General features: G+C 41.2%; 1 protein-coding gene across 1 annotated transcript; it reads right to left on the bottom strand.

Annotated features, from left to right (window-relative positions):
* Nucleotides 1-1296: 1296 nt before the first annotated feature.
* On the bottom strand, nt 1297-23341 carry WDR1 (WD repeat domain 1). The gene is made up of 15 exons (XM_082316090.1): nt 23162-23341; nt 22783-22904; nt 18751-18841; nt 15535-15682; nt 13931-14111; nt 12005-12082; nt 11172-11252; nt 10820-11053; nt 9882-9969; nt 8432-8588; nt 7675-7762; nt 6909-7019; nt 6247-6420; nt 4963-5107; nt 1297-2272 (listed from the first exon to the last, which is right to left on the bottom strand). The coding sequence occupies exons 1-15, from the start codon at nt 23175-23177 to the stop codon at nt 2163-2165; spliced, it is 1824 nt and encodes a 607-aa protein (XP_082172216.1). The 5' UTR covers nt 23178-23341; the 3' UTR covers nt 1297-2162.
* Between the last annotated feature and the right edge of the window lie 4470 nt (nt 23342-27811).

Raw genomic sequence — 27811 nt, 5'->3', positions numbered from 1 at the left:
ACTACAAAGACCATATTAGTCCTTAAGGAATTCAAAGCTCAGGCCATATGCCAATAAACAAATCCAATGGAAGCTCAAGCACGAGCAACCACCTCCACAAGCAGACATCCAAAGAGAAGTCTTAATACAGGGTTTCCAGCTACCAGGCATTCCACATGAGCAGTACTACACGGTCATCCAGGAATCAAAAATACCTCGTCCTACACATCACCTTTCAGACATAGTGCACAAGCTGTGACATGCAGGAAAGAACTGACTTGTAGTGGTAGGAGGCTTCAGGAAATTATCCCATTTCCCTCAAAAAAACCACATTTCACTAGCAGGCCCATCTCTTACAAAAAGCAGAATTTGCCAGTGAATTCTCTTCTTTGCCCACAGACATCTGCACAAGGCCCCCCCCCCCCCCCCCCCCCTTTATCGTTAGTTACATGACAGGGATTCAACTACAACAGGAACCCACTGAGCAGATTCAATAGCAACTCTTTCAGATCGGCCTCGGAGAACAATGGATGAATTGCACAGGGACTGGCACAACAACGACAGCAGGACAAGTTTTAGGGGCTAGACACTGAGAAATCTTGTGCCTAATTTCAAACATGCCCTTTTCCAAAACTTCTCTTGTCCTTGCATTGTTAACAAACAGACATGCAAAGTTGCTAAAGGAGAGATGCAGCAAGCACAAAGAAACCATGATGCAAAGTATTCTGCTTCTTAGATAAAACCCGTGTCAACTGTTCTAATGTAGATGTTGGTTTGTGTGCCAGAAGACATCCGATCACCACTCCTGAAAAGAAATCAACATTTTTTCTTTTTAAAAAGATGTTTCACCAAGTCATTGTTGACAAGCAATTTTTTTTTTTTCAGCAATTGAGCAATGGTCCACAGTATGAGAAGCAGCAAAAGCATTTTATTTGCTGTATAATTAGTGTCATTAGAAATATGATTGGTAAAAAAAAAAAAAGCCACACAAGTCCACACACAAAGGAAAGCTTAATAAAAACAAAAGAGCACTGGAGAGGTGGTGGTAGTGAAGACTTAGAGAAAAGGTTTTTTTAGTCTCCCAAAGTTCTGGACAGCAACAACTTCTTTTGGCCACTAGAGATGGTAACAAATCTTCCTACTACTTTGCATCAGTGTCCTCCACCCTTGTTGGACTGCTAGCTTCAAATCACTTAAGTGTGGTGTAGAGTGTGAGAAGGGAACTAAACACAAGATCATGATCTGTTTGCATTAGATAACGGCTTCCATGCAACTGTTCCGCACATGCAAAGGCATAAAACTTACTCAAACAATATCTTCTCAAAAATCACTTCAAGTCATAACAATGCTTCTCTTTGTTTAATTCCTGTATTTTCAAAAAGGTGGTAGAAGTACTGCATTTTTTTAAACAATAACATGCTTCTCCTCCTTCAAACAGAAGTTATCTTTAATCTTTGAAACAGAATGATTTTTTCTGACATTGAAATGACCAGACATTCTTAGTTCATGAAAGCAACAAATGTGTTTCTGAAGCAAGAAGTTGCCACAATGATTATTTGTAAACATTATACCCACAACAGTAAGTACATCAAAACCCCACACTTCCACCTTAAAATAAACCACAAAGCTTTGACATGAAATACATAAAAAGTTTATTATCTATGTACCCCATTTTGTTATCTGGAGGAGAAAATCTGAGGCAACAGTTTGGTGCAGTACAGAGAAGCAAAGCAATATACAGTAGCTGCACACAGCTTGATTGGTTTCAGATCACAACTAAATACTCTTACTATGACCGTTAGTACAGAAATGTTCTGTAATTAGAAAAAATGAGAAGTATTACTCTCATGCTGTACAGTCTCATGTTTCTTGGTTAGAAAAGAACAACTGACTGAGTTTGAATCTTTCACACCTGAATCTTTCACACCAACTTGCTCAGCTGTTGCCTCTGGAATGTTCAGCACAAAGGTTAAGCTCCAGACATAATTTAAGTGCTTTTCATGTGCAAACTGTTACTGGCTAAAGCTTTCAAAGTACATTTAATTACAGATATGAACACCCTGTAAAGATATAAGGATATGATAGCAGACCCAGAGGCCAATACAGATTCTTTAAGAGAAATGCTATGTTCCACTGCAGTAGTTCTAGTCCCTGATTAGGTCCTTCCAAAGAGAGGGCTTATTTCAATTGTAAGAGATAGACCACTCTTTGACAGAAGCATCATGGGATGTTGTTACCAGAGTACGTTCATCCAACCATGCCAAGCCGCTTACATGATGTAGTCTGTGAGCATCTGTATGGCAGTGTGAAATAACAGAAAAGAATTAGGAAGGCTAGGCTGACAAAATAACTTTAGCACATATTCCAAAGGTGATTTTCAGCTGCATTAAATACTAGTAGTGTATTTTAAAAGTGACTATAAAATAACGTTAACAGAAGAGTTCTGGCTATTGTAGCAAGATAAACATAAAGGCTAGATTAGTTTGGGAACAAGGAAACAGCTACGGATGTCGTCTGTCTGGACTTCTGTAAGGCCTTTGACACAATCCCCCCACAACACCTTTCTTTCTAAATTGCAGAGATGTGGATTTGATGGGTGGACTGTTCAGTGAATGAGGAATTGGTTGGATGGTCACATCCAGAGGGTAGTGGTCAATGGCTCAAGGTCCAGATGGAGATCAGTGACAAGTGGTGTCCCTCAGGGGTCCATATTGGGACCAGTACTGTTCAATATCTTCATCAATGACATACTGGGATCGAGCACACCCTCAGCAAGTCTGCAGATGACACCAGGCTGAGTGGTGCAGCTGACACGCCTGAGGGACGGGATGCCATCCAGAGGGATCTGGACAAGCTCAAGAAGTGAGCCCATGTGAACTTCATGAGGTTCAACAAGGCCAAGTGCAGGGTCCTGCACCTGGGTCGGGGCAACCCCCAGTATCAATACAGGCTGGGGGATGAAGGGATGGAGAGCAGTCCTGCAGAGAAAGACTTGGGGGTACTGATACATGAAAACCTGGACATGAGCCAGCAATGTGCGCTCGCAGCCTAGAAATCCAAGTGTATTCTGGGCTGCATCAAAAGAAGCATGGCCAGCAGGTCGAGGGAGGTGATTCTGCCCCTCTACTCTGCTCTGGTGAGACCCCACCTGCACAGGAAGGACATGGATCTGTTGGAGAGGGTCCAGTGGAGGGCCACAAAAATGATCAGAGGGATGGAGCACCTCTGCTATGAGGAAAGGCTGAGAGAGTTGGGGTTGTTCAGCCTGGAGAAGAGAAGGCTCCAGGGAGACCTTATTGCGGCCTTTCGATACTTAAAGGAGGCCTACAAGAAAGATGGGACAAACTTTTTAGCAGGGCCTGTTGCAACAGGACAAGGGGTAATGGTTTTAAACTAAAAGAGGGTAGATTTAGACTAGATATAAGGAAGGTTTTTTTTTTTTTTTTTTTTAACAATGAGGGTGGTGAAACACTGGAACAGGTTGCTCATAAAATCATTAAGGTTGGAAAAGACCCTTAAGATCATCGAGTCCAACTGTTAACCTAGCACTGCCAAGTCCACCACTAAACCATGCCCTCAAGCCCTCACCTCTGTCCGCAACTTCCTCATCTACGTCGCACTACTGCGGATCACTCCTTTCATCCTGAAGAAGCTGGACAGTACATGAACACTTAAGAAGACTCAGTATACAAAAACATCTACCCATCTTTTAAATACCTCCAGGGATGGAGACTCAACCACTTCCCTGGGCAGCCTGTTCCAATGCCTGACTGCCCTTTCGGTGACGAAGTTTTTCCTAATATCCAACCTAAACTTCCCCTGGTGCAGCTTGAGGCCGTTTCCTCTCGTCCTATCACTTGTTACTAGGGAGAAGAGACTGACACCCACCTCGCTACAACCTCCTTTCAGGTAGTTGTAGAGAGCAATAAGGTCTCCCCTCAGCCTCCTCTTCTCCAGGCTAAACAACCCCAGCTCCCTCAGCCGCTCCTCCTAAGACTTGTGCTCCAGACCCTTCACCAGCTTCGTTGTCCTCCTCTGGACAAGCCCCGGCACCTCGATGTCCTTCTTGTAGTGAGGGGCCCAAAACTGAACACAGTACTCGAGGTGCGGCCTCACCAGTGCCGAGTACAGGGGCACTATCACCTCCCTGGTCCTGCTGGCCACACTATTCCTGATACAAGCCAGGATCCCATTGGCCCTCTTGGCCACCTGAGCACACTGCTGGCTCATGTTCAGGCAGCTGTTGACCAGCACCCCCGAGTCCTCTTCTGCCAGGCAGCTCTCCAGCCACTCCTCCCCAAGCCTGTAGCATTGCATGGGTTTTTTGGGACCAAAGTGCAGGACCCGGCACTGAGCCTTGTTGCATCTCATACAGTTGGCCCCGGCCCATCGATCCAGCCTGTCCAGGTCCCTCTGCAGGGCCTTCCTACCCTCCAGCAGATCGACACTTCCACCCAACTTGGTGTCATCTGCAAACTTAGTGAGGGTGCACTCAATCCCCTCGTCCAGATCATCAATGAAGGTATTGAACAGAACTGGCCCCAGTACTGAGCCCTGCGGCACACCACTTGTGATCGGCCACCAGCTGGATTTGACTCCATTCACCACCACTCTCTGGGCTCGGCCGTCCAGCCAGATTTTAACCCAGCACAGAGTGCACCCATCCAAGCTGTGAGCAGCCAGCTTCTCCAGGAGAATGCTGTAGGAGACAGTGTCAAAGGCCTTATGCTGGTAGAAGCCCCATCCCTGGAAACATTCAAGGTCAGGCTGGATGGGGCGCTGAGCAACCTGATCTAGTTGAAGATGTCCCTGCTCATTGCAGGGGGGCTGGACTAGATGACCTTTAAAGGCCCCTCCAACCCAAACCATTCTATGATTCTAACATTCAAAGCCTGCTTACCATTAGTTCTAGAACACAGGTACTGTGTTGGATTTCAAGAACCACTAGCAACTTTCAAAAGTAAGATTTTGAAGGAAACATACCTGGTATCTTGACTCTGGTCTCTGGATCACTTACAGTCCAAACATATACCATCATGTCCATGCCTCCAGAAGCAAAGTGTTCATTGTCTGGCGACCAGGCAATACAAACAATTTTTGCGTGATGTCCATAAAAGACATTATGTTCCTATTCGAAAGTTAGAGATACAGTGTTATTTCATTAGTTTAAGCTACTTCAGGAAATCACTGGCTTTTAACGCGTAGCATCACAATAAGCTACGGCAAGAGTCCAGACAATGTACATCCGAGGTGAAAATTGATGCCGTAAACCAAGTGGTGGCTTCATTTATGCTATTTATTTAAACACTTATCAGGCCAATAAAATCCAAACCTTTTGCAAAAAAAGCTAAGACTCTTTCTATGAAAGCCGGATCTGTAAAGTGCACATGCAACAAGTTACTTCTTGCTTAGAGGCTTTGAAAATAAACCCACAGATGTTTCTAAAAGCAAAATTATTTAATTTTTTTTCTTCAAAAATGAAATGTTTTTCTGGAATGCCATCCTGCATTTTTTACTTCACTGTGGTTTCGGTCAAAGCTTAATGAATCTACAGGCTGATACACATTGACTGCTCAGCTGAAAAGTAGAAACTGCCCATTTTCTGGTTCTTGGTTAAAAGACACTACACTGAAGGGTAAAGCAAGATTCCTTGCCCTAATGTATCCCCTTCATTGCTTAGTTCTTATCATGGAACTGTGTGCCACAGCCAGCAGAATTTTATTGCCAAACCTGCTTTATTTACTTCATTAAATTTCATTGTACTACATGATTCTTATCAAATAGAGTCTGCCGCCTTGTCCATTTTACAAATGCACATAAATTCTCTAACAGGCATGCATGTATTTTGTTGACTTTTTTTCCTTTAAAAAAAAAAACCTACAGTAGCAATTCAGCTGATCTGAATAAGGAATCTGCATACTTTGTAGTCTTTTGCATTTAAGTACTGCTAGCCTGTGGAAATCCAAGCCCTCCCCCATTTAACTGTGTGTTTGTTATTAGATGGGTTTGAGTGTTTTCCCAGTAGCCAACCTATGCTGTACATTTCCTCACCTATTCATGTGATCTGGAGGCTCCACATAGGCTGCTGTGAAAAGCAACACTAACTCAAAATACCAGGTAAACAGAGTGTCACAGAAACACTAAATATACATCAATGATTTAACAATTAAGTTTCACCAGCTACACTGTATTTCACCACAACAGATTTAGACATGACATGTCAGTCAATTTATTTTTAAACAAAACTCCTGATGCAACAGTTCTTACCGCATAGCCATCAGTGACACTGAAAACAGTGACAACTTTGTTTGCATCACAGACTGCAAGAAAGGCACCATCGTGAGAATATGCCAGGTCAGTAACAGGACCTTTAGCTTCCAAAGACTTATCATCACTTTTCAAAGAGGTTCCTTGGATTGAATACAAACGGACATTCCCATCCTGCAAATTAACAGTGAAAAAAGGGGGGGAAGGTACAAAAAAAAAAAAAAAAAATCACTTTACGATAGAAAGAGGAAGGCTTACTGAGTTTCTGGAACTTTTTGCATCAGTTCTATCTGGTATTATATTATATTAAGAAATAGTTTAAAGAATCTGTCATTTATGCTGGCTACAATTCACCACATCTAGAATATAGACCTGATTTTTAGAATTTGCCTACTTTAAGCATACACTGGGTAAAAACAATTTAACAATTTAAAAACAGCAAATACAAGACAAATAAAATTAAATAGACATTAGGTCACAATGGTGGGAGAACCTGGGGAATGAAAGCCCAGGAATACCAATTATACACCGTTTACTTGTTACAATACTGCTCTTTTTACAAATGGCCACCTACTACTTCTCAACACATCTACTATTACTAAATGCTTCGGTTACTAGTTCCAGTGTTCAAAGTAGTACAGTTTTAGGAAGTGCAACCTTACCGCTCCTCCCACTGCTGCTGTACCTCCTCCGGGGTGAATGGCTACAGCTTCTGGCTCATAGCCAAGGTCATCAATTGCAAAACATTTTTTCTTATCTTTCATCAAAACAATCTGTAAATAGAAAACCAGAAACTTAAGACCCTTGTTCAAAGTGCCCAATAGGAAACTATGGCTAAGCCACATTGCTTAGTCATAAATACAAATCCACTCTGATTGCTCAGAAGTTTACTATATTCTGATTTTAAGGGAACAGTTTCATTCTTAAAAAAAAAAAAATGCCTACATGTGGTGACTAACTAATCTGCTGTACTGGAGTACATATCTGCTCTAAATTAGGTAGTGCAGGGCATGCTCTACTGCCTTCAGCAACCAACCAACCAAAAAAAATCCCAAAACCCAACAAACACACAGGAGCAAGACATCCTTTCCCTAAAATCACATCACTGAACAGATGAGGCAAGAGCACAATTCAGACTGGGGCAGCCTTCCAGCACAAAGCTGTATTGATAACAAATTCAGAGGCATCCACATGAGGGACCATGTGACATTTAAATCTATACATAAGACTGTCAAATTGGTACAGGATGCAAAAAGACAAGCCTATTAAGTATCCTGCTTAATTATGTTCCCCATAGCTCTTATTAGGAAATTCTGCAGATGTGCAAGGTGATCCCACACTAAATAGGTTTGTCAGAAACCATCATGTTACCATACGTGGCATTATTAACAGAGCAATTGTGTTGATAATCCACAAGTTAATACTTACTTGTCCAATGCATAGAACTACAGTGTAACCACCAGGACCCACAGCTAAACATTTTGGCTGAACATCCATTTTCACAGCATCCTGACCGCTGGAGGAAGGTGTGCCAAGGTGGAGAAGCAGGAAGGACAAATCAGAAAAAAATTATTCCATGCCTACCATTATTTAAAATTGTCTATTCAAATAATCACCCACTAATGATCAAGAACATGCACATTTAATACTTATTTTAAATAGTCTGCAAAGTTTCCTTCTGCATACTGTTTAAAGCACTAGTATCTTGATCAGGTAGTACACCTTTGAAGTGAAAGTCAATGTTACTACACTAGAGCCTATTTTTTTTTAAACTAACTAGGTGATCTTAATAGGATTCCTTACAGTTTTTTGCTTCAATTGTGGTTTCCATGAAGAAACAGCTGTGTCCCACCCCTCCTATTAACATTTATTACCAATATTCCTGGGTATTCATGAATCATAAAATGGACACCCTTCCCACAGTCCCCTAACTAAGCCACTGGATACAAGGCAGATCTCTATCTAACCTGTGGAAGGGATGAGAAAAATTGAAAAGTCTTGGATGCATTTCTTGTTGTCACAGAAAAAAGCAAGGTTGGTACAGCAATTGTGTCTACAGTTTCCATGGTAACTTAAAACCTGAATAAATGCTGCATAAAATTCTTTACCATATAAATCAATAAAACTCTTGCTATAAAATAATTAGGGCTGCAAGACTACAATAAAAGGCAACACTTTAACTAACCTGTAGTCCCTCTTGCTAAGGTTGGTATAGCGCACAGTGTCATCCATACTGCAGGTGACCAGCTGATCCATTTCATCCACTGCCATTCGAGAAACCTGGTTTGTATGGCCTTTCCCAGAAAAGCCATCATTCTCTCCAGTTTCAGAATCCCAATAATGTGCATAATAGAATTAAGGAACATTTGAAGATACTGGTGGAGTCAGATATACCATCATAAAAAGTTAAATAATTGACAGAATAGCTATGGTTAGAAGAGACCTCTTGAAATTTAGTCCAACCAGCTGCTCAAATCAGTGTCAGCTACAACAGGCTGCCCATTCCATTGGGTTTTGAGTATCTCTAGGGATGGAGAATCTACAAGCTCCTGGGGCGACTTGTACCAGGGTTCAACCAACCTCACACCCTCAAAATATTTATTAAATGAACCTCTGATGTTCTGTAACGAGCTAAATGACCTACCACAAACAGTAGCAAATACTGGAACAATTAACATTAGTTCTGAGAACAGGAAATACTTTTTAAAGAATTCTAGTCAGAAGTCCTGCAACACTGACTTTCCTTGATGTTATATGTTAACATCAGTTTGAACTATTAACCCTATACTACAGGTTTGTAAAGAAACAAGTCCTATATTTATAACGGTTTATGCCAATGTGACACCATTTTAATGCATCATGGCAAGCATGATGAAGGACTGCAGTTTTACTTCTAAGCTTCAGAACACTGAAGAAAAGCCAACAGTTTTCTAGCTGAACACATCCCAACCTCACCCTTGAACGTGCCCTTTGGGAATCAGGCTGCATTCCCAGTGTTTTGCTCCAGAAACCAACAGGACTGAAATAGAGTCTCAAAAGAAGTACAAGTTCCCTTTAGTAGTGAGAAAACCTGATGGCATTTGGGATACCAAATAAAGCACACAATCAATATGTCACAGAACTACAAAAACCCACACCTTAATACAAGTGGGAAACACACAACTGTAAAGAGAAATGCATGTTAATGGGTCAGAGAGAGATCAACAAGAGTTTATCTTTCTCGACCTGAACATCTAAAAAACAAGGTACATGACTTTCAGCACATGCTAAGATCTCCCTATCTATCACACATAACAGCAAGAGACAGCAATACATGTTTTGCCTGTATAACAGAATACGTGGAAAGTTACAAGAGGCTAATTTACATATTTACTTGCTCCTTCCTACTAACAATCTATCTACCATAAAGAAGTGACAATGGGAAATTAAGAACTGGCTTACACTTAGCAGGCAAGTTTAAAGGCAACCAGTAAAATAGAGAAGTTAGGGGGGAAGCAAAATAAACTGCTTCAGATATAAAATGTTCACTTGCGTCCAATAAACATAAGTTTGTCTTTGGCAAAGCCCCCCCCCCCCCCGAGCGCTCTCAGACTACTATAAGGCTAGAACAAATTTCACTATCATTCAAAGGATATTAATATGACCATCGTTACTTCCAGAGTAAATATAGGACTTTCCACCATTTTTATGCACTGTAAGACACTGAATTGATTTACTATGACCCTGTGAATGGGACACAAATAATAATTATTGATAGGCAATTTTTCATCTTAACACATACATAAATCAAAATCTTATTTGAGAAGAATTACAGATTATTCAGAAAGTAACATATAATTTTATTCACAAGCATTAGAAGTCACCCAGAATACAAATCACTAGTTAACAAAGCAGTCATTTAACTGTTGCAGCATTGCTATTTCCATGTACTACTCCTTGGAGAGCAGGAATAGGCACTGTGAATATCCTTATTAGCCTGCTGGGCCAAAATACTTCCATGGCCTTTTCATCGACAAAGTTTGCTTTTCAGGCACTTTATGATTCAGGGAAGAGGACTAAATATGGTCATGTACCCACAGCAACTGCCAGAATTATAGCAGCAATAGCAAGAATCTGGGACGTCTGTTTCTAGTTCATGTAAAAATGTAAGTTCCCATGAGACTGCTGTGTCAGCGAACTCTTTAATTCCTAAAATTAAAGCTCGATTGTGCAGTAACCCTAGTCACCTTGTTCACAATACACTAGCTCTGGTAGAATGAGACATCACTGGTAGTCTTCTGTCTATGCTGTATTTCTTTTCTCATCTCAAGAACGGTTAAAAGCTGCTATGAAACCTAAGTTGATAACCTTAACTAAAAACCAAAATCAGTATGTATATTTGCACAAAGCACAGCATCAGGCATGTAACATTTTAACTTCTTGATTCATGTAACTTGCAAGAGTCAGTCACACATAGCCTGTCTGGCAATGCTAATTAACAAAACCATTTTTCAAGTTATTATTCTATCTAGACAACTTCAACCACTGAGCCATTTATTCCAGAAACTGGTACAACAACAGAAGTTTAACGTACCTTTATGACACGTAAAGGCTTATTTGGATTGTTCTTGTCCAAATAATTGATATAGCCAGACAGCGAGATACTCAGTAAGTGGTCTTTCTGCCACAAGCAACCCAGCTGCTGATCCAACACATTTGATCCCATGTTAAAAGTACTGACAATAGAATTAGCACCAACATCCCAGATTTTAGCAGTTTTATCTCCAGAAGCAGAAAGCAACTGACTACTGTCAGGGCTCCAACTAATCTGTAAAAACAAATGTCACCACAAGATAGTAAATGCATTTATTATTGCAAGACTTCACAGTCCATGAACTCGGTAATGAAATACTATGGACCATTTGTACAAATGAAGTGGTACTTACAGCATAAATACCTCCATCATGAGCTTTGCCTCCACCAAGAGCACACACTTTCTCTCCAGTCTTCCCATCATAGACAAAAATCTTAAGAGAGCACAAACATATAACTTGAAGAGAAAAGCAGTAACGGGGAGGAAAAAAAAAAAAACAAACCAAGAACTGAAACACTGTTATTTGCACCGCACAGATCATTCTTTTGTTACATGGCACGCTTGCAAGTTTATCAAACACTAGATTTTTGAAGAGGATACACAAGTATTCCTGCATTTAATATTTAAGACTAAACAAATAAGATGACAAATGTAAATAATCACAGTAAGCCACTCTGTACATTGGATCCTGACATTTTAAATTCTTGGAAGATGTTACATTTTTGACTCCTGCTGTGATGGCAGCTGCTTAGCACTGCAGTCATGGGAATCTGCCTTTTTAGAAGGAGGAGCTACCTATGGTAACAGTGTCAAACCTGCCCTCATCAGCAGGGAGTCCACATGGAGCTGGGTTGCTACCTATGCATTTAGTATTTCAGCCAGACCTCTCAGGATCATAACAAGGACATACATATTCCAAAAGTCTAGTATGTTCCTGCCAAAATAACCTGTAAGAGAAGTAATATGCTAGGAAGATAGACCGGGGAAAAAAGCTGAGTGACAATAGTCTGTTGGATGTCAGTTGTTACAGCTTTATAGGAGGATACTTAAAAGTTTAAGCCAGTCACTTCTAGATATGAAAAAAAGAAGCAACGTGGATTTTACAATACTAATCCTATTCCCAAAACGCACAAGAAAAATCTTCTTATGTTAAAATCATTACAAAAAGAGTTCCTTATTTTTTACCTGGCCATCTGCACTAGCTGTAGCAAATCTGTTCCCATCAGGAGAAAACCTCACACAGTTCACAAACCGTGTATGGTCCTGTAGGAAAAAAAGTAAGAATCAGCACGCAAAATACGAATAGGCCTTTTTACATAGAAGATAATCCAGCAACAATTAAGTTCTCTTACACACAAGGCATAAATTAGCTGTGTAGGAGATGCCTGCTATAGAGAACGGCTACAGAACAAGTCTAGCCTCTATCTAAAGAGGATCATTGGGATCAAGAACAGTCGAAACCGACATCAATGCTGATGTAGTTCAAACAACCTGGCACACCACCAAGTGCAGGAGTAGCCACTTTCAGGGATAGGTAGGAAAAAACCCTCAGCTGCAGCCTAGACACAAACATGGGATTCTTCCCTTCTGGTCACTGAATTCTTCTGCAACATTCTCCAGATCTTGACTCTTCCTTCATTGTGCAAGTAAATTTTATACACAGAAGAGTACTTTATCCTTCTCATTGTAAAAAACAGAGGCATGAAGAATAAATTATTATTTTACTGGAATTCCATTTCTGGGAGATTGCATTAGTGATAGCTCTGTGAAGTAACCAGGCAAGACTGATGTATGCTCCCCAAATAGACTATTTACAAATAGGAGACTATTCAAACTATGCTAACTAGAAAACACACGTTAAATAGGGAAGCACCACAATGAGGCCAAAGCTTCCATGCAAAGAGATTTGGGAGACTATTTTTAGTATTATGAAAGGCAGGTTCTAACCTACTTTATTTAACTATAGATTTTTTTTTTTTCCCCCGATGATACATCAAGCTCTAATCTAAATCATAGAACAACCTGTACCAGAATCCCATACATCAACTCAAATATCACTGTAAAAGGAAGACTGCATCACATACCAGTCTAAGCAGCACTGGTAAGCAATTCAGATTGCGGAGTTCCAAAAGAACCAGCTTAGCAAAATGCAAGTATCAACTTAAGTTCAGAAATATATTAGGCAACTACATCATTTCATTGGATTGCAGAGCTCAAAACAATTCCTTTTCTAGAATTGGAATGGAATCCTTACTAAAGTCAGTGTATGAAGACTACTCAAGGCATATACTTAAGAAAATAAAAGGCCTACTACTGCATTTTAAAAAGTAAAATAAGAACTAAGCACTTTGAATTTACTACTGCAATAACATCCAGTATCTCTGGAATAGGTTTTTTGAGGCAAGAGATGTGTCTTCTGCCATCAGAAACAGCTGCAGAAACTTTTGGCTTTTTATTTTCTTTGGCCTCAAGTAACAATGAATGTCTTAAATGTGGTAGTTCCAGGTTTTGTTTCATTTACATAAGAGATTTGAAACTAGTAGAATAAGAAACAAAAAGTGAAAAGAAATGTAGAAACAGAAAACTGACCACAGAAGTTACCTACCCATTCCTCACTGTGGAAATGAGTTACATTTTCAAACATCTACACTCACCCTTTCTAAGCTGCCCTGGGATTTCAGATTTAAGCACTCTTAAGCAGATTGGAAAATTCCATTCACACCACCACATTTCTTGAATCAAGCACCTTGAAGAGCATTAAGAAATTCTACACAGGTCTGCACTGGGAAGCAGAGCTCAGAAAGCACCCACAGGGCCAATGAAACATCCTACTTCTTAAGTTATGGAAGAGGATGAAGAGCCATCGGAAAAAGTGCTTCAGGTTTTCTTCTTAACCAATCATTTATTTCAGTTTTCTTGGCCCAAGACAAGCCTTCCGTTATATTTAAACATGGGTTTAAGAAAGCCACTTGACACCAACTATACCTCAAAAGGGGGAGCTGAGAACTTTTGTTAGCAGAACTAGTTGTGACAAGAACTGCAAGCTTGTTAGAAAGCTTTTAGTCATCTTGCTGCACAGTTTAACAGAGCCACATCTAAACTTAAACTCACACTTATTGTAAACTTGAACTTGAATGGCGGTCCCTCAAAGAAAGCGGCGCAGTTGTCATCACTGCCAGTTGCCAGACGATATGGTCTTGTTTGTTTCATGTCCACGCTATTGATCACTTTGTTGTGCCCAGTAATCTCGCCAACAGAAGAACCACTATCCCACAGGAACACTGCTCCAAATCTAGTTAGAAAAGCACACAATAACTACAATTCGTAAATGTTACATGCAGATTAACTCCTTGAGCATCTGCAAACAGCAGATTTGAGTGCACTCAAAGAAAAGAAATTAGGTCATCTCATTAATCTCATGCAAGCGCATCAGTTCCCTGAAAGATATTTGAGATCTTACTGGAGAGAGAACCTAATCTTCAATAGGAGACATTTGCTGAAGGGGAGAGAGAAGCAAGTTTTACATATAAAGCTTCTAAAATTCAGAGATCCAAAAGATATTCTTCAGGAAGTCTGTCCATTTATAAAAGCAAGCAGTAAGTTATTCCGTCTGCCTAGTCACTACACAGAATGCAGAAAGCTAGGATAACAATGACACCTGATCATTTATCTGATTATTTAGCCTAGACTGGGTACCATCACTTTTACAACTATTATTACTTAAAGGTTTAAGGAAGAAGAGTTACAACAGCATTTTTGTCGGTTCTTACTTAAATTAGCTTAAAAAAAAAATCAATATAATCAATCCAGTGGCATTAAACTACCAGAGCATTGCTATTAAAAGGGGGTTCTATAGAATCACTTCAGCAAAATTCTAGATTGGAAGTACATCCACCTAACAGGAAACTGGCAGACTTTTTGAAGTAGGACAGCAAATTTACATATTATCTATCCAGGGGCAAGTGGGGGTGGAAGGAGGGATGGAGGACAAAGAATGTCTCTCAAATATCAGGACACAGTACATGACGGTGACTAAAAAATGGTGCAGGGGGTCAGGAAACAGGACCACACCATGTTTTTCAGACCCTTAGGCATAAGACTACCTGGTCTGGACTCTGCCTTCAAGATCTGTCAGTCTTTAATTAAAGAAAGGACACAAACCTGACTGTAACAGGCACGTCATTTAGTCAGACAAGGACAACTGGTTGTGATTTTCTTTTAATTACCATAATAAGGTCTAAAAATACAGGCATGTTGCTGAGGGAGAAAATTCAGATACTTTTTTTTTTTAACTCTTATTCAATCATGTCCTCTCAATTTGAGAGGGATGAAAGAAGAGGGAGAAGAATTGTCTTGTGGTTCTCCCTTCCTTCTCTATCAGAATTAGACAAAAAAAAAATCCACTAAAAGGCCTACTGAACACTATCATTGAATGTAATACCTACCTCTAAAAACCAAACAAGACCCACACAATTTTAAATGGAGCAATGCTAACAGGGTTGTATTTTTCAAGTAGTTTTACAGCTGTCAAATACTGCATAAAGAATTCTGCTGCAGAAGAAGCACAACTTGAAGTCTAAACAGGGAACAAGCCATGATTTTCTTCCCTTGAAAAATTAAAAGCTTTCTGCAAAGAATCTGCTTTGTTAGAACACAGAGGTTTACAGTATATGTATACATATATGTATATACACGCATGCGAAAGAATTACTCACTTTTCCCTTCCTTCGCCAACCACAGCAATTCTCTTGCTGTCTTCAGTCCAGGCAAGGTCCTTTATTTTTCCTGCAAACGGCTGATACTCATACTTCAGTAGGTGTTCCTTCTGTGTAGTATCCCAGATTCTCAGCTTTCCAGAGACATCTGCCATAATAAAATAGAATATAACTATTGTTGTTCCAGCATGACTAAGTCACATGACTCAGCAATCTGCCAGGATACAATTTTCAGCTACACTGAACACTTGTACTAGGGACCTATTATCTTACCCTATTGCAATTACTACAAATCACTTGATTTAGGAACACTGAAGACTACATCCATTTCACCGAATTATGTTTTTAACTAGATATTAAGGTTTAAGACATGCAGCAATAAATACAAGACAGAGCCAACTTTTGCAAACAGACATGTGAAAAAAATTGCACAGTAAGAGGGCAGGAATTTTAATGTTATCAGCCAGTATGTGTTAAGTGTCTGTGTTACACACGCAAAAAAAAAAAAAAAAACCCAAAAACCACCAAAACCACACCAGCCCAATCTCCCCAGCAGCTACAAGACAGCTTATCCACACTTCATTGGGAAGTAAGCCACCCTACGTCTACAATAAGAGAGCAATCCGGCAGACAGTGGCTGATGCACTAAAATTCATACCTTGGCTTTTTTGTACCTTCAAAGCAAACTCATTTTGCATACAAATACCAGGTACATGTAAACATGCAAAGATATTTCTACCCATAGAACTCAATTCATGCACACTCATCGGCATATTTTTTCTATACAGAAGCATGTACACACTTAATGTTGCACGTGGATACCTGCACTATCTGGATTACCACAAAGGAATCCAACATAATATTAAAAAATGGTAATGTCACAAGCAGCAGACATAGCACAGGTCATAACAATTCAAGACTTAATATAATGAAAACTTCCTTGGTCACTGTTTCCTCTCAGTATTAAACAGCCCTAGAGCTTGCTTCTATTCAGAGCAATTACTGTGGTGCAGCATTGTAACCAGAGGAAGTGTTCTATACACAGACAGGTTTGCACATCTCTACTGAAACCTACACCTGTACGTATTGGACCCTTCATAAAAGCCACTGTTTTAGGATAAACCACGTGCTAAAATACATACCTTTCACCTCAGCAGAACATTTTTGAGTTCTGTTCACCATTTATTGGTGCATCTTTACAGTTCAATTTAAACATACAGCAACCCTGTATCTTTGGGACCTGATCTTCTCCACTTCTGCTAAAAGGACAGATGCAGAATCCTCCATTTTACATAGAGAATTTGTTATTGAAGCAGAATTTTAATGTGGACTTCGAAATATAATTGTTTGCTCCATCTATTAATAGATAGGACACATATAGCTTTAAGCTTTGTGGTATCTCCCATTACTACATCTGTTATGACTGCAGTAAAAGAAATTACCATAAAAGCCACAAAGCATATTGCCAAAGGTCTGTCTCATCAAGCACATGAAGTATTAATGCAGGTTGCATGGCTAATGCAAATTTATAGATAGAGAAATGAATCTTACATGTTATACTTAGAAACAGCTTGAACAGCCTGATACTATCTTCAGACCCCATGCTCAGCAGTATCATGAAACTATTTATAAATGACATACAGAAGACACTTTTTAAAGGGAAATATTGCAGCTTAAACTCATTTACTTGGGTATGACAGACAACTTCCAAAAAGAGTCAACTGAATACTCCCCCCCCAGGAGCAAGGAGCTTCCTTAAGCTGATCACTAATAAAAAACTTCTCCACAGATCAGGCTATGTATATCATTGTTTTTACAGAGGACTGAAAAATCTACAAAGCTACAAGAACAAAATAGATGGTTATTCAGAGGATTAAATAGAGCACAATCCTAGAGCACCAAGTCTGTAGAATAAAGAATGCAAACTGGATTTTAAGAAGGTATTCAATTTGACATATGGTCCACACACAAGACTGAGCCAAGAAACTCCTGGCTCTGGTTCCTTTCAGACACAGCGGGGGGAAGCAAAAAAACAAAAAAAAAAAAAAAAAGAAGCTGTGCTATCACTGTTGCTATCACTGTTCTTAAAGCTTCCCCATTACTCAAAAGACACGTATTCTAATACAGCTTTCTGATATGCAAGAAGCCAAGAAGGAAAGAACATTTTACATTTAAAAAAAAATATTGTTCCCTTAAAACTGCTGAGAGAGAAATTCCCATTCTGCTAAGACCTGTGTGTGACTCTGGACTCCTCTTCTAAGGAGCTCATATTCAGAATGTTTTATATTCAGATATATTACTTAGAAAGTATTTCTGTATTTGGCCACATTACTTGCTTCTGAAGTGTTTCTAATTGACAATGGCAAGCAAATTTAAAAAAAAAATCCATAGATTAACCGCAATTATTTTTAAGAAATGGAAGTTATAGTATTGTATTTATCAATATTCCTCAACTGTATACCAGTCCTCCTCAAAAAAGCTCAATTATTTGAAGCAAGCTTCTATTAAAAAGGCTTTGTTTAGTTCTTTGTAAGTCATCAAAAACTGGAGCCATTTCCACTAACAAACCAGGAAACTCATGCTGTAGAAATTCACATTACCCATTCTCAGACTACTGATTCACATACATTACACGGAAACTGAGAATCAGCCTCCTTCCCCGCTAACTTACCAGAGAAAGCTTTTTTAGTTCAGGTTACAAATGTATGAAAAAAATCATGCCAAGTCTTGCCAAGTTCAGTCAGGAAGAAAGGGGGAGGGAAAAAGAAAGCAGTATACACTCTTCTAGAATCCCTCCCCTGCCCCCAAAGTATGAAAGTTTATTAACAGAAACAATAGTCCTGTATTTCAGAAGTAACATTTCCTTCTGCTGCACGTATACAAGTCATTCATTACGCTAAGATTTCTTCTCTTTAACACTTCACACTAAGCACTTAAAGTTCATTTTCAGGTCTTTTTGATTTAAATAGTAAGTTTTAAAAAGACCAAACATGTCACTAAACTCACTGATTTAGAAAGAGGTTAGATGAACAACTATAGAAATTGTTCCTCCCTCAGGCACGCATACTAGTTCCATTGTAGCGCATCACTTTGACTATGTATATTGTGTACATAAACTGGCAAAACAAGAGTAGTAACGCTTCACATAAGTTTCGCATTAAGCACTTTAACAGCTCTGTCCACGTATCTCATGCAGCATGCGCACTGATACTTTACCTCCAGATGCTATGTAGAATCCACTAGGAGCATACTTGGCAACTACAACCTGATGGGCATGCTCAGTGTAGATGTCAGCAATTGCAGGATTCTAGTTTAAAGGAAAAAAAAAGTTACTAAATTGTATTTCCTGGTTTTCAAAGGAGCAAAATCAGACATTCAAAGATAAAATTCAGAATTTATCCTCACACTCCTTCTCTCACACCCTTCCTTCCAGTTTAAATTGAGCTGTTGTACAAAACTGAGAAGTGCAGTACATGTCGCAGAACACTGCTGTCCAGTACAGCTAAAACAACACACTAATTTCTAACAAGCAACACAAAGTATTTCCTCTAACAGCCAGAACTGCTGTGACCCTTTCCTCTCCAGTACCTGCTGAAAGGTAGAAAACCACTCTCCAAAATAATAGGCCAAGCATTGGACTTTCTTTTTATGGGGCTGGCCCAGGTAAGGCAGTTACCCAAGTAGAACACTAAACGTGAGCTGTGCTCTGCAACACACATCCGAAAGTTCTACTATAGTTGAGTACGAAAATTAAACCTACAGTTAACCATATTGCATGGCTGTTAATCATCGCCAGGTACTCAAGATCACTCAGTAACTAATGGGGTGTGCAAGGCCTTCTCTTTCTTGCCAACTGCAATCTAGTTAAAAAGCTAGCAGACTAGCACAGGAAGAGACCTTTTCCCTACTATCAAGAGTTGTACTGGAATTCTGAAAGAAATTCACTGCCACTCCATCACAATTTTATCTCCTCAGTCTTAAACATGTTTTCAGATGCTTCAGGTTGGACAATAAAACTGACTTAGTGTCTCAGCAGATCAGCAGTGTCACACTACAGAGGTACCACGCAAATCAAGAAAGGATGACATCAAGTTAAAATCTGCTCTCAAATTAACTGTATAAAAAAGCCATCCTCCACATCTTCCAAATATAGTGCATATATGCTTCAAAAATAATACACTACTCCTTAGAAAAATTTTTCTACCTGTTAACAGGTATCTTCAGGCTCCAGAAGCTTGACTCACATGGTCAAAACAAAGTTCATTTTAACTGCTATAATTAATACAGATTTATTCAACCAAACCAGAAAACCACCTGATGTTATGGTATGACTCAGCCATCCAATCAGGAAAAATTAAAACACCTGCTCTGTGTTAGAAAGCAGACAGTCTCCTGCTTGCAAGGGTTCTTGCTGTTGCAGTACTGTTACACCTCAGGAGACAGAACACAGCTTACTCATGCAAGAAACAGCTCTTTTTCATTCCTGCTTTTATACATTGCTTGAGTGCGTTATAGCCCTACTTAAGTCACAATCATCTGCATTTACAGCATGCATATCACTCTCTATTTTGTGTGCAACTGGATTTTATCTAAGCAAGACAAGATAATGTTTTCCCCATGCTACAGCTGCATCACCTACAAGTTCTGCGAGCTCAAAAACTCCCACACTTCATTAGTAATGGCATAAATTACTGGCTGCTGTTTTACAACAAGAATCTCCAAGAGTCCAGGAAGCTAAGAAGATGAGAGACTGGACTTAACAGACTGACTTAAGGGGTTAAACAGAAGATAAGACTCCCAAATTTAAGATATAGCAAATAGAATCAGGAAACCAGGTAATAAGTTAGCACTGCCAATTTAAATGCCGTTTATTGGATAACATTATTTCTGCTTGCAAAGTCATTTTTTTAACTTGTATGTATTTCATATCAAAACCCCCCAAACCTCCACTTCTAAAGAGATTTTAGGATAAGATTATGTTGTTAGCTGGGACAAATGCAGTACCTAATACTAGCTTCAACAAGAGTGAGCTTATGTGGCTTATTTCGAACACTGAAACCAGAGCCACATATGAAAGTGAGCAGTTGAAGCTCCAAGCTTCAAAGTAGGTTTAGACCCATGAAGATGATAAAATATTAATGAGGTATGAAACCTTACAAATATCACTAGTCCTTCTGACTCAGTGCTTTTCCAGCACTGTTCCAGGACTTTTTCTTGTCAGTCTCTAGCCCATGCTCAAAGATCAAGCACTAACCCTCAACGCTATATTCATCACCACTGATCAGCTAATGCTAGATAGCTTCAGACTTAAGAGAAAGGTGATGACTGCATTTTGATGACCTGTTTATTTCATTAAGAGTACAACCATGCCATTGGAGAACTGTTCATGGAGGGATTACACACAGACCTCCCAGTATTTAATTTGGTTGTTGCAAACTATTATACAGGCTTCCATATTTTTCAGAGAAGGCATGGCTCTCAACTAAGAGTGGACACACTTCCGCATCGGGTTAGGAACAAACACCACAAAAGCCATAGCGCAGGCTTTGGTCAGTCTTTCTGTCGCTGCTACAATACATTCTGTAGTCATCTGCAGAGTATCACCTGTCAATTATTAACAGTAGCAGACTCTCCTTGCCAGTTAGGTAAGTTTGTGTATCAGCATGAATTACACCATAAACCTGAAGGATTTATGACTTCCATTCTCAACTTCCCTTGAGAGTTTAAACAGTCTAAATTTGAATTCCCACAATCCCACCTCGCCTGTACTCAGACCTCGCCATGTGTTCTACGTTCTGGCTCATGCTGGGACTAACATTTGCACTGAGCAAATCTTCAGTGAGCTGATTCAGGAAGATAAAAGCAAATTGTTTTCTTCCAATTTAACCCCCAAAGTAGGGTCAGATGAGCACTAATGACAGTGCAAGGGAGGAGGTCACAATCCATAACTTGGGCAAAAACTGTAACGTAAGCAGTGGCTTTTCTCTCTTCTCTCATCACACTGTGCCATTACAGTGTTTAATTGGAGCTTCTGGTTTCAGAAAATTGAACTTTCCTTGATACCAAGAGTGAAACACTATTACAACAACATCATACTCAGACATTGAAACCAGAGTGCAAGCTCATTTTTGCAGTGGATGAATTTAAACTGGTATCAAATAAGAAATTTGCAAATAATTATTAGTAGCATTTCTGTATTACGGCATGACAATGAAGAAATGTCCGAATACAGTGGGGGTGATGAGATATATCAGGAAAACAGCTCATAAAAATTCAGTTTACAAAGGTGATTTACAGAAGCAGCCATAAACAAATCCATTGTTGTGGAGACCTTAAAATTCCAGAGAGGTATGACCTGCCCCCCTACAGCCCTCCCCACTGCAGGCCAAATCTCCAGCAAGAGAAGAAAGTAAATCTAGGGGAGAATTTGATTTTCTAAAGAACAAGCATTTACTTTGAAGAAAAGTATTTTTTGAAAACCAGTAGCAAGACAATAGCGTAGACACGAAACACTTCCTCCATACTTCTCAAAGGGATGCCATCTTTGAAAAGAAATCATTTAAATAACTCACTTAACATTTCTCTAGTTACCACCAGAGGTTAAAAAAAAAAACAAACAACAAAAAACCCACCACAACAAACCTCCACACACTAAAAACATTAACTGGGGCATTCTAATATTTAATGGATGGGGAAAGTTCCCTGTGACCAGGGCTGAGAACTCAACACACAGACAGCTTGCCACAGAGTCAAGCAACTGACAACTGTTTTGATTCCTGGAGTGCAGGGGGGAAAAATAAAGAGGCTACAGACTATATGCGTTTAAAGATAGGTGTTTGCAAGTATTTGCATGCTTCTTTTACAAGCTAAAGGCCCAATACAGCCAACAGGGAAGAGTTCATTTATTAGGCAAACACAACACTCAACTTCATAACAGCGATACTTAAAAAGATAAACAGGGCCAACTAGAACATACCAGTCTCTCGCCTACAAATCCTATGCAAAGAGAGTGAGAGAACTGCACATTTTACTGACATTTTCTACAGGTTTTTACAGTCGCTGCCCATGGTTTTATGCCTGAGTCATGCACCCTGCTTACTCCCCTGCTGCTGATCACGGATCTGTGACCTCAATTGAAATTACTAAGCGCGAATGAAGCACAGGCTATTACAGGAGACGGGCTGGGAAACAAAATGAAACTTAGCGAAAGCTCTATACTACGAAACAAAATAAATTAGGATACGTTACATCAATGTTTCTGATGACGACACATTTTCCATTGGTATAAAGAAAATTGTTGCCCTTAGGATCACCTCCGATAATTTTGGAAACGCCTCGTTCAACCTGCGGCAGGCTGGCGAACACTTTTTCTAGAGGAAAAGGAGAAAGCGGGGGGAAGAAAAAAAACCAGAAATAACACGTTTTGTTTCTCCCCGTTAACGGACGCCAGCCCAGCAGCCCAACGCCCTGCCGGCAGGCGCGGTCACTTGTTGCTGTCAGCGGGCTCTGAGGAGCCGCCGGCTCCGCGCCCGCCGGTCCCCGGCCAGCGGGGTTCCCCGCCGCCGCCGCCGCCACCACCCGGTTCCCCCCCCCGCCCCCGCTCCGCTCCGCCTCGCCGGGGGCTTACTGATCTCGTACGGCATCTTCGCCCACTTGTTACTGCGGCGGGCGGTGGCGCTGGGAAGGAAGGGAAGGGCTGGGAAGGCGGCGAGCGCAGCCCCACGCAGCGCGGCGCAGGCGGCCCGGCCTCTCGCTCTCCCGCCGCCGCCTCAGCCCCGCGGCGCCCAGCGGCACGAAGCAGGAAGCGCCCGCGCGGCCCGCCGCTCTCCCCTGCCTTTGACCATATATAGTCAACTCTGCTCGCGCCGCGCCGCGCCGCTCCCCGCCAGCCCGCGCCCCGCTCCCTCCCCCGGAAATGCCGTCGGCTCGGACGGGCCCGGCGGGGGCTGCGCTGGGGCGGCCGCAGGAGCCGGCCCCGCCCCGGCAGGGAGCTGCGCGCAGGCGGCGGCGGGCGGGCGGGGGAGCGGCGGCGGGCGCCTCGCGGCGGCTGTGCCCGGCCTCGGGGGGGCGCCGCCGGGCGGGCTGCGCATGCGCGGCCCCCCCCCCCCCGCCCGTCGCCTGGGCGCATGCGCGGGGGCGGCCGTGAGGCCGCGATGGCGGCGGCGGTCGGTCGCCGGCCTTGTTGTGGGGACAGGCGGGCCGGTGGTGGAGCTGTGAGGGGAGGAGATCCGCGCTGATCCCCAGGGAGGGCGGGGAGCGGGCAGAGAAGGCGGCCTGGGGACGCTAAGGGAGCGGGAGCTGCGGCCGTGCGGGGACACGGGGCGGGGGAGGCCCCCCTTTGCGCTGCCGCCCCCTTCCCGCCCTTGCCGCCGTGTGGGGAGCGGCTTCCCCGGCGGCTCCCCTCACCTTGAGGCGGCCACCTCGGACTCCCACGGCGTCACTAAGCGGAGCTGCTGTGGGGAATTGTCCCGGTGACGGCTGTTGGGACACCGGCTGGGTGCCTTCAGTTATTGAGAGGACAGGCCTTTAGTTTTGCTTGGGAACCACCATATTTATATAAATAGGGATTGAGTCAGCTGTAGTGGCCTGCTGCGACAGAGGCTATGCAGGTCTTCTGGTCCTCGATTTCCTCCTTTTATAGAGGGGCTGGGAAGGCGCCTCCTGGCTGCAGTCAGCATTTCCTTGAAGATCAGTCTTAACCTCATCCCTTAAACATTGATGACTATGTTATAATTAGAATCATAGAACCACAGAATCATTTAGGCTGGAAAAAACCTTTAAGATCATCAACTGTTATTGATGTCTGGGGCATAGTCCCATAGTTTTATGCCATTCAACTCCAGATACTGCTGGGGTGCTTTACAAACTGCAAGGTTATCTCCGGGTTGTCCCCTGAGGCCAAGTTGGATGTCCGCTTACATTGATGTGGACCGCAAGCTGTAAGGAGAACCACATACTATCCTTCACATCTCCTGTATAACTTCGGATAAACTGTATTTTTCTCTGCTTCCAATGGTATTAATATAAATCATGAGTATACCATCAGTTCTGCATGATGCAGCAAGGCAAAGCATTTATATCTAAGTGGCAGAAACTCCTGAAATGGGTGCTTGTCTGTGCTTTTGTCCCTTTAACTTGCCTCGCTCATAAAGTGAGTTAGTTTTTTTCATATCAAATGGGGAAAAAAGCATCAGGATAGATGGGTATGACAGGAATGCCTTGCACAGCATGTGAATATAGTATATAGTAATAGGAACGCTCTTGGTGTGTTCTTGGCCAGTTGGCCTGTAAAACAGGCATGGGGAAGCCCTGTGGGATTCTCCTTTGGGAGTTGGGGGAATGGGTAGGGGAAAAAAAAAAGAGAAAGAAAACGTTAGATTCTCAAATGCAGAAAGAACCAGCATTGCAGTGTAGGGCTATGGAGACTTTCATGCAGGCAGGTATAGGCAGTTCAGGATGAAAGGATGTCAAAACTTCCCCAAGAACCTGCCTTGAGCTGGCTTGCGGAGCCACTCTGCTTAAGGAACACTGAGGGCAGCACACAACTATGCTGGGATTACTGCAAGAGGTTTCTGTACTTTTTGCGTCTGCACTAAACGGGTTTGGGTTCTTCCGTTGTCCAGTGTGTGGCTTCATAGAGTTACATTTTCCTTGAATGATTGTCATGTGCCCAGTAAAAAGCAAATTATCCGTATGAAAACAGATTTTTTTTTTCTTCACCTGTTTGGATTTTTCAGAAATAAATGATGTATTTATTATGTCAGTATTTCATGTTGAAGACAAAATAAAGATTCTACATTTGCTGTAAGATGTTTTTGTGCATTAAAGCTGTGTTCTCTCTTAGGTACATGAATAAAACCTTATATGCCTGGAATCATGTTTACATTTTTTCAGCTACATTAGTTCATAGTAGATATTTTCTCTCACTGTGAGGGTTGCTTTTGTAGTTTCTTGAAGCACTGACCTCTGCTCACATCCTAAGATTTTTAGTATAAATTTGATAGTGACTTCAAATGATGTAGCTAATGTATTATAGATATTTTACTCATTAACTTCTCATAAATATCCAAATAATGGCTTAGGCTTGGACGTAGCAAGTGTGCCTTTGGAGACTGCTGTGAAAAATGTGGAGTCAGAGTTTCAGAAGCGATTTTTTTTTCTTTTTTTTTTTAGGTGCTTCAAGTATTTAAGAGGCTAGAAATCCAAATCTGAAGTAGACTGGTAAGACAGAGCGGTGCTCCCGGAGCTTTCATTTTTCAGCTCTTAGTGGGGGATGGAATTGTTATTTTTCCCTCTGCAAAGACGTGGCTTAGTTTTTATTAACTTGGTTAGCAATTAGCAATTTTTTCACGTTTCCACAACCTTCCTCACACTTTAGCAGAGTCTTGGGGTTTTTTTGAGCGGAGTTTTCCAGCCAGCTCAAGCTGCGAGTGTCAGCCTCTTGGGGAATCACAGCCGACTCATATTTGATGGCGGATTTATTTGTAATAGTTGAAGAAGTTACTGCTCCCAGCTGTCGTGTGGCTCTTGAATGGCTCTGTGGGGATCTGCCAATGTCAGTTCACATCAGCATACCTGTGGAGAGGGCAGTTTTTGGCAGAGGGCGGGCAGCAGGTGCTAACTGCTTCATTCCGCCATACTAAATCTGCCAGAAAAGTCTGCCACCCCTGGGCTTACGCTTGGCACACGTTAAGACATTTCTGAGTATTCTGGAAAGCCAAGTTTCGCTATGTCTTTTTCAAAAGTGTGAATGTGCCACCTGCTAGAGTATGTGCTTCACTTCCATAGCATTAATTACACAGTGATGACCTGGACATCATATTAGGTTGCTTTAGAGAATGCTCAAATGTTATTAGTTCCTTAGTTGATCACAGATACGTATAGTGGCTTGTAAAATATGTAATGATCCATTTCTGTTCCAGAAGACTCATAACCTGCAGCCTCAGTTCTCCAGGCATGTAGATGTTTACCATGTGATATCAAAGATGTTGCTCACGTATTTGGAGTTGAATACTAATGTTATGCTTAAAGCTCTGGGCCGGCATTAAGATAACTAGGCATAAATGACAACACTGTGCGAGGAAGGTGTGTGGACTTAAGGCTGGCCTGGACTTCACACCATTAGCCATGAAAGTAAGGAAAAATCAAAGATTATGACGTTGCATTGCTCAGCACATGGAATTTCTAAAATTCATAGCAACTTTTCATGTTTCTTTAGCTTTATTTACCGTTTTCCTTTGCTCACTAACAAATGTGACCTGAATACTGATGAAAACAGCCCCTTAAATTTGCAACTCAGCAGTATAGCCTCAGGCACATGTTAACAACTCCTTAGAAAGTATTTCACAGTCTTTTGGTATTTCCACATCACTTAGCATAGCATTGCATTTATACACAAGTTTTGTCTGATGCTGAGTAGCCATCAGCTTTTCTAAAAGGAATGTTAAATAAATTACTTCTTTGTGCTGTTTTTTTTTTTTTTTTTTTTTTTTCCAGGCTGCAGCTGGTTTATCTCCATGTCTTGAGGTCTAAATGGTGAAAACTGGTCCCAAATAGTCAAACAGAAGTGGAACAAGAAGTTTGAAATGAGAATTAATGTTACACATCATATCTGCTGCTATTATGACAAGACTTTAGAATGCTAGGTGTCAATATGTAGGTGCTTTAGATATTATATATTATTAATAAAATAGTTATTACAAATACCGACAAGATAAATACTCTGTTTTGTGCCCTACGAAATACTGAATTTCGATTCCAGCCAGGCTCATGTGGAGTCAGTGTCAGAATGCTGATCATCAAATCAGTGAAAAAAGACAGACACTGATGAATATTTTCCAACCCTGATACCCTGAAACACATTGAAAGCTAAAACATACAATAGTTTGAGTTACTATCTTCATAGAAATACTATAGCAACGTGATCATTCAATATATAAAAATGCAAACATACTAAGAATTAGGGTGAAATTCTGGCTTCGCTGACCTTTGGAGGGTCAGAATTCGTCCCCGATGGGTGAAGATCAGGTTCCCTGCAGTTTAAGAGAGAATCGCGTTCTGGGTTGCTGCAATCGTGCACTTGTTTCCCCAGGCCACACCTTATTGCCCCATCTCTTGTTCAGATACTGGCACTCGTGTGTTCCCATTCCTAGATCAGAGACCTGAACTGGGCCAAACCAAATGAAATTTTTGCCAGGTTGGTGCTCCATTAAATGAATGCTGGCCTTTAATGGGACTGATAAATGAGCTCGGGTTGGGAATGTGTGAGGGGAAGGCT

This window comes from Platalea leucorodia, assembly GCF_965183815.1.
Source record: "Platalea leucorodia genome assembly, chromosome: 6".
In the NCBI taxonomy this organism is placed as follows: Eukaryota; Metazoa; Chordata; class Aves; order Pelecaniformes; family Threskiornithidae; genus Platalea; species Platalea leucorodia.
The sequence above is the reverse complement of the archived record's forward strand: the minus strand, read 5'-3'. Positions and strand labels throughout refer to the sequence as shown.

Excerpts from the sequence above, each read along its gene's own strand:
- WDR1 (XM_082316090.1), bottom strand. Across the intron at positions 14,112-15,534 it reads GTTGGCGAAGGAAGGGAAAA|ATTTGGAGCAGTGTTCCTGT; the intron begins GTGAGTAATTCT and ends TTTTCTAACTAG. Across the intron at positions 2,273-4,962 it reads GACCAGAGTCAAGATACCAG|ATGCTCACAGACTACATCAT; the intron begins GTATGTTTCCTT and ends ACTGCCATACAG.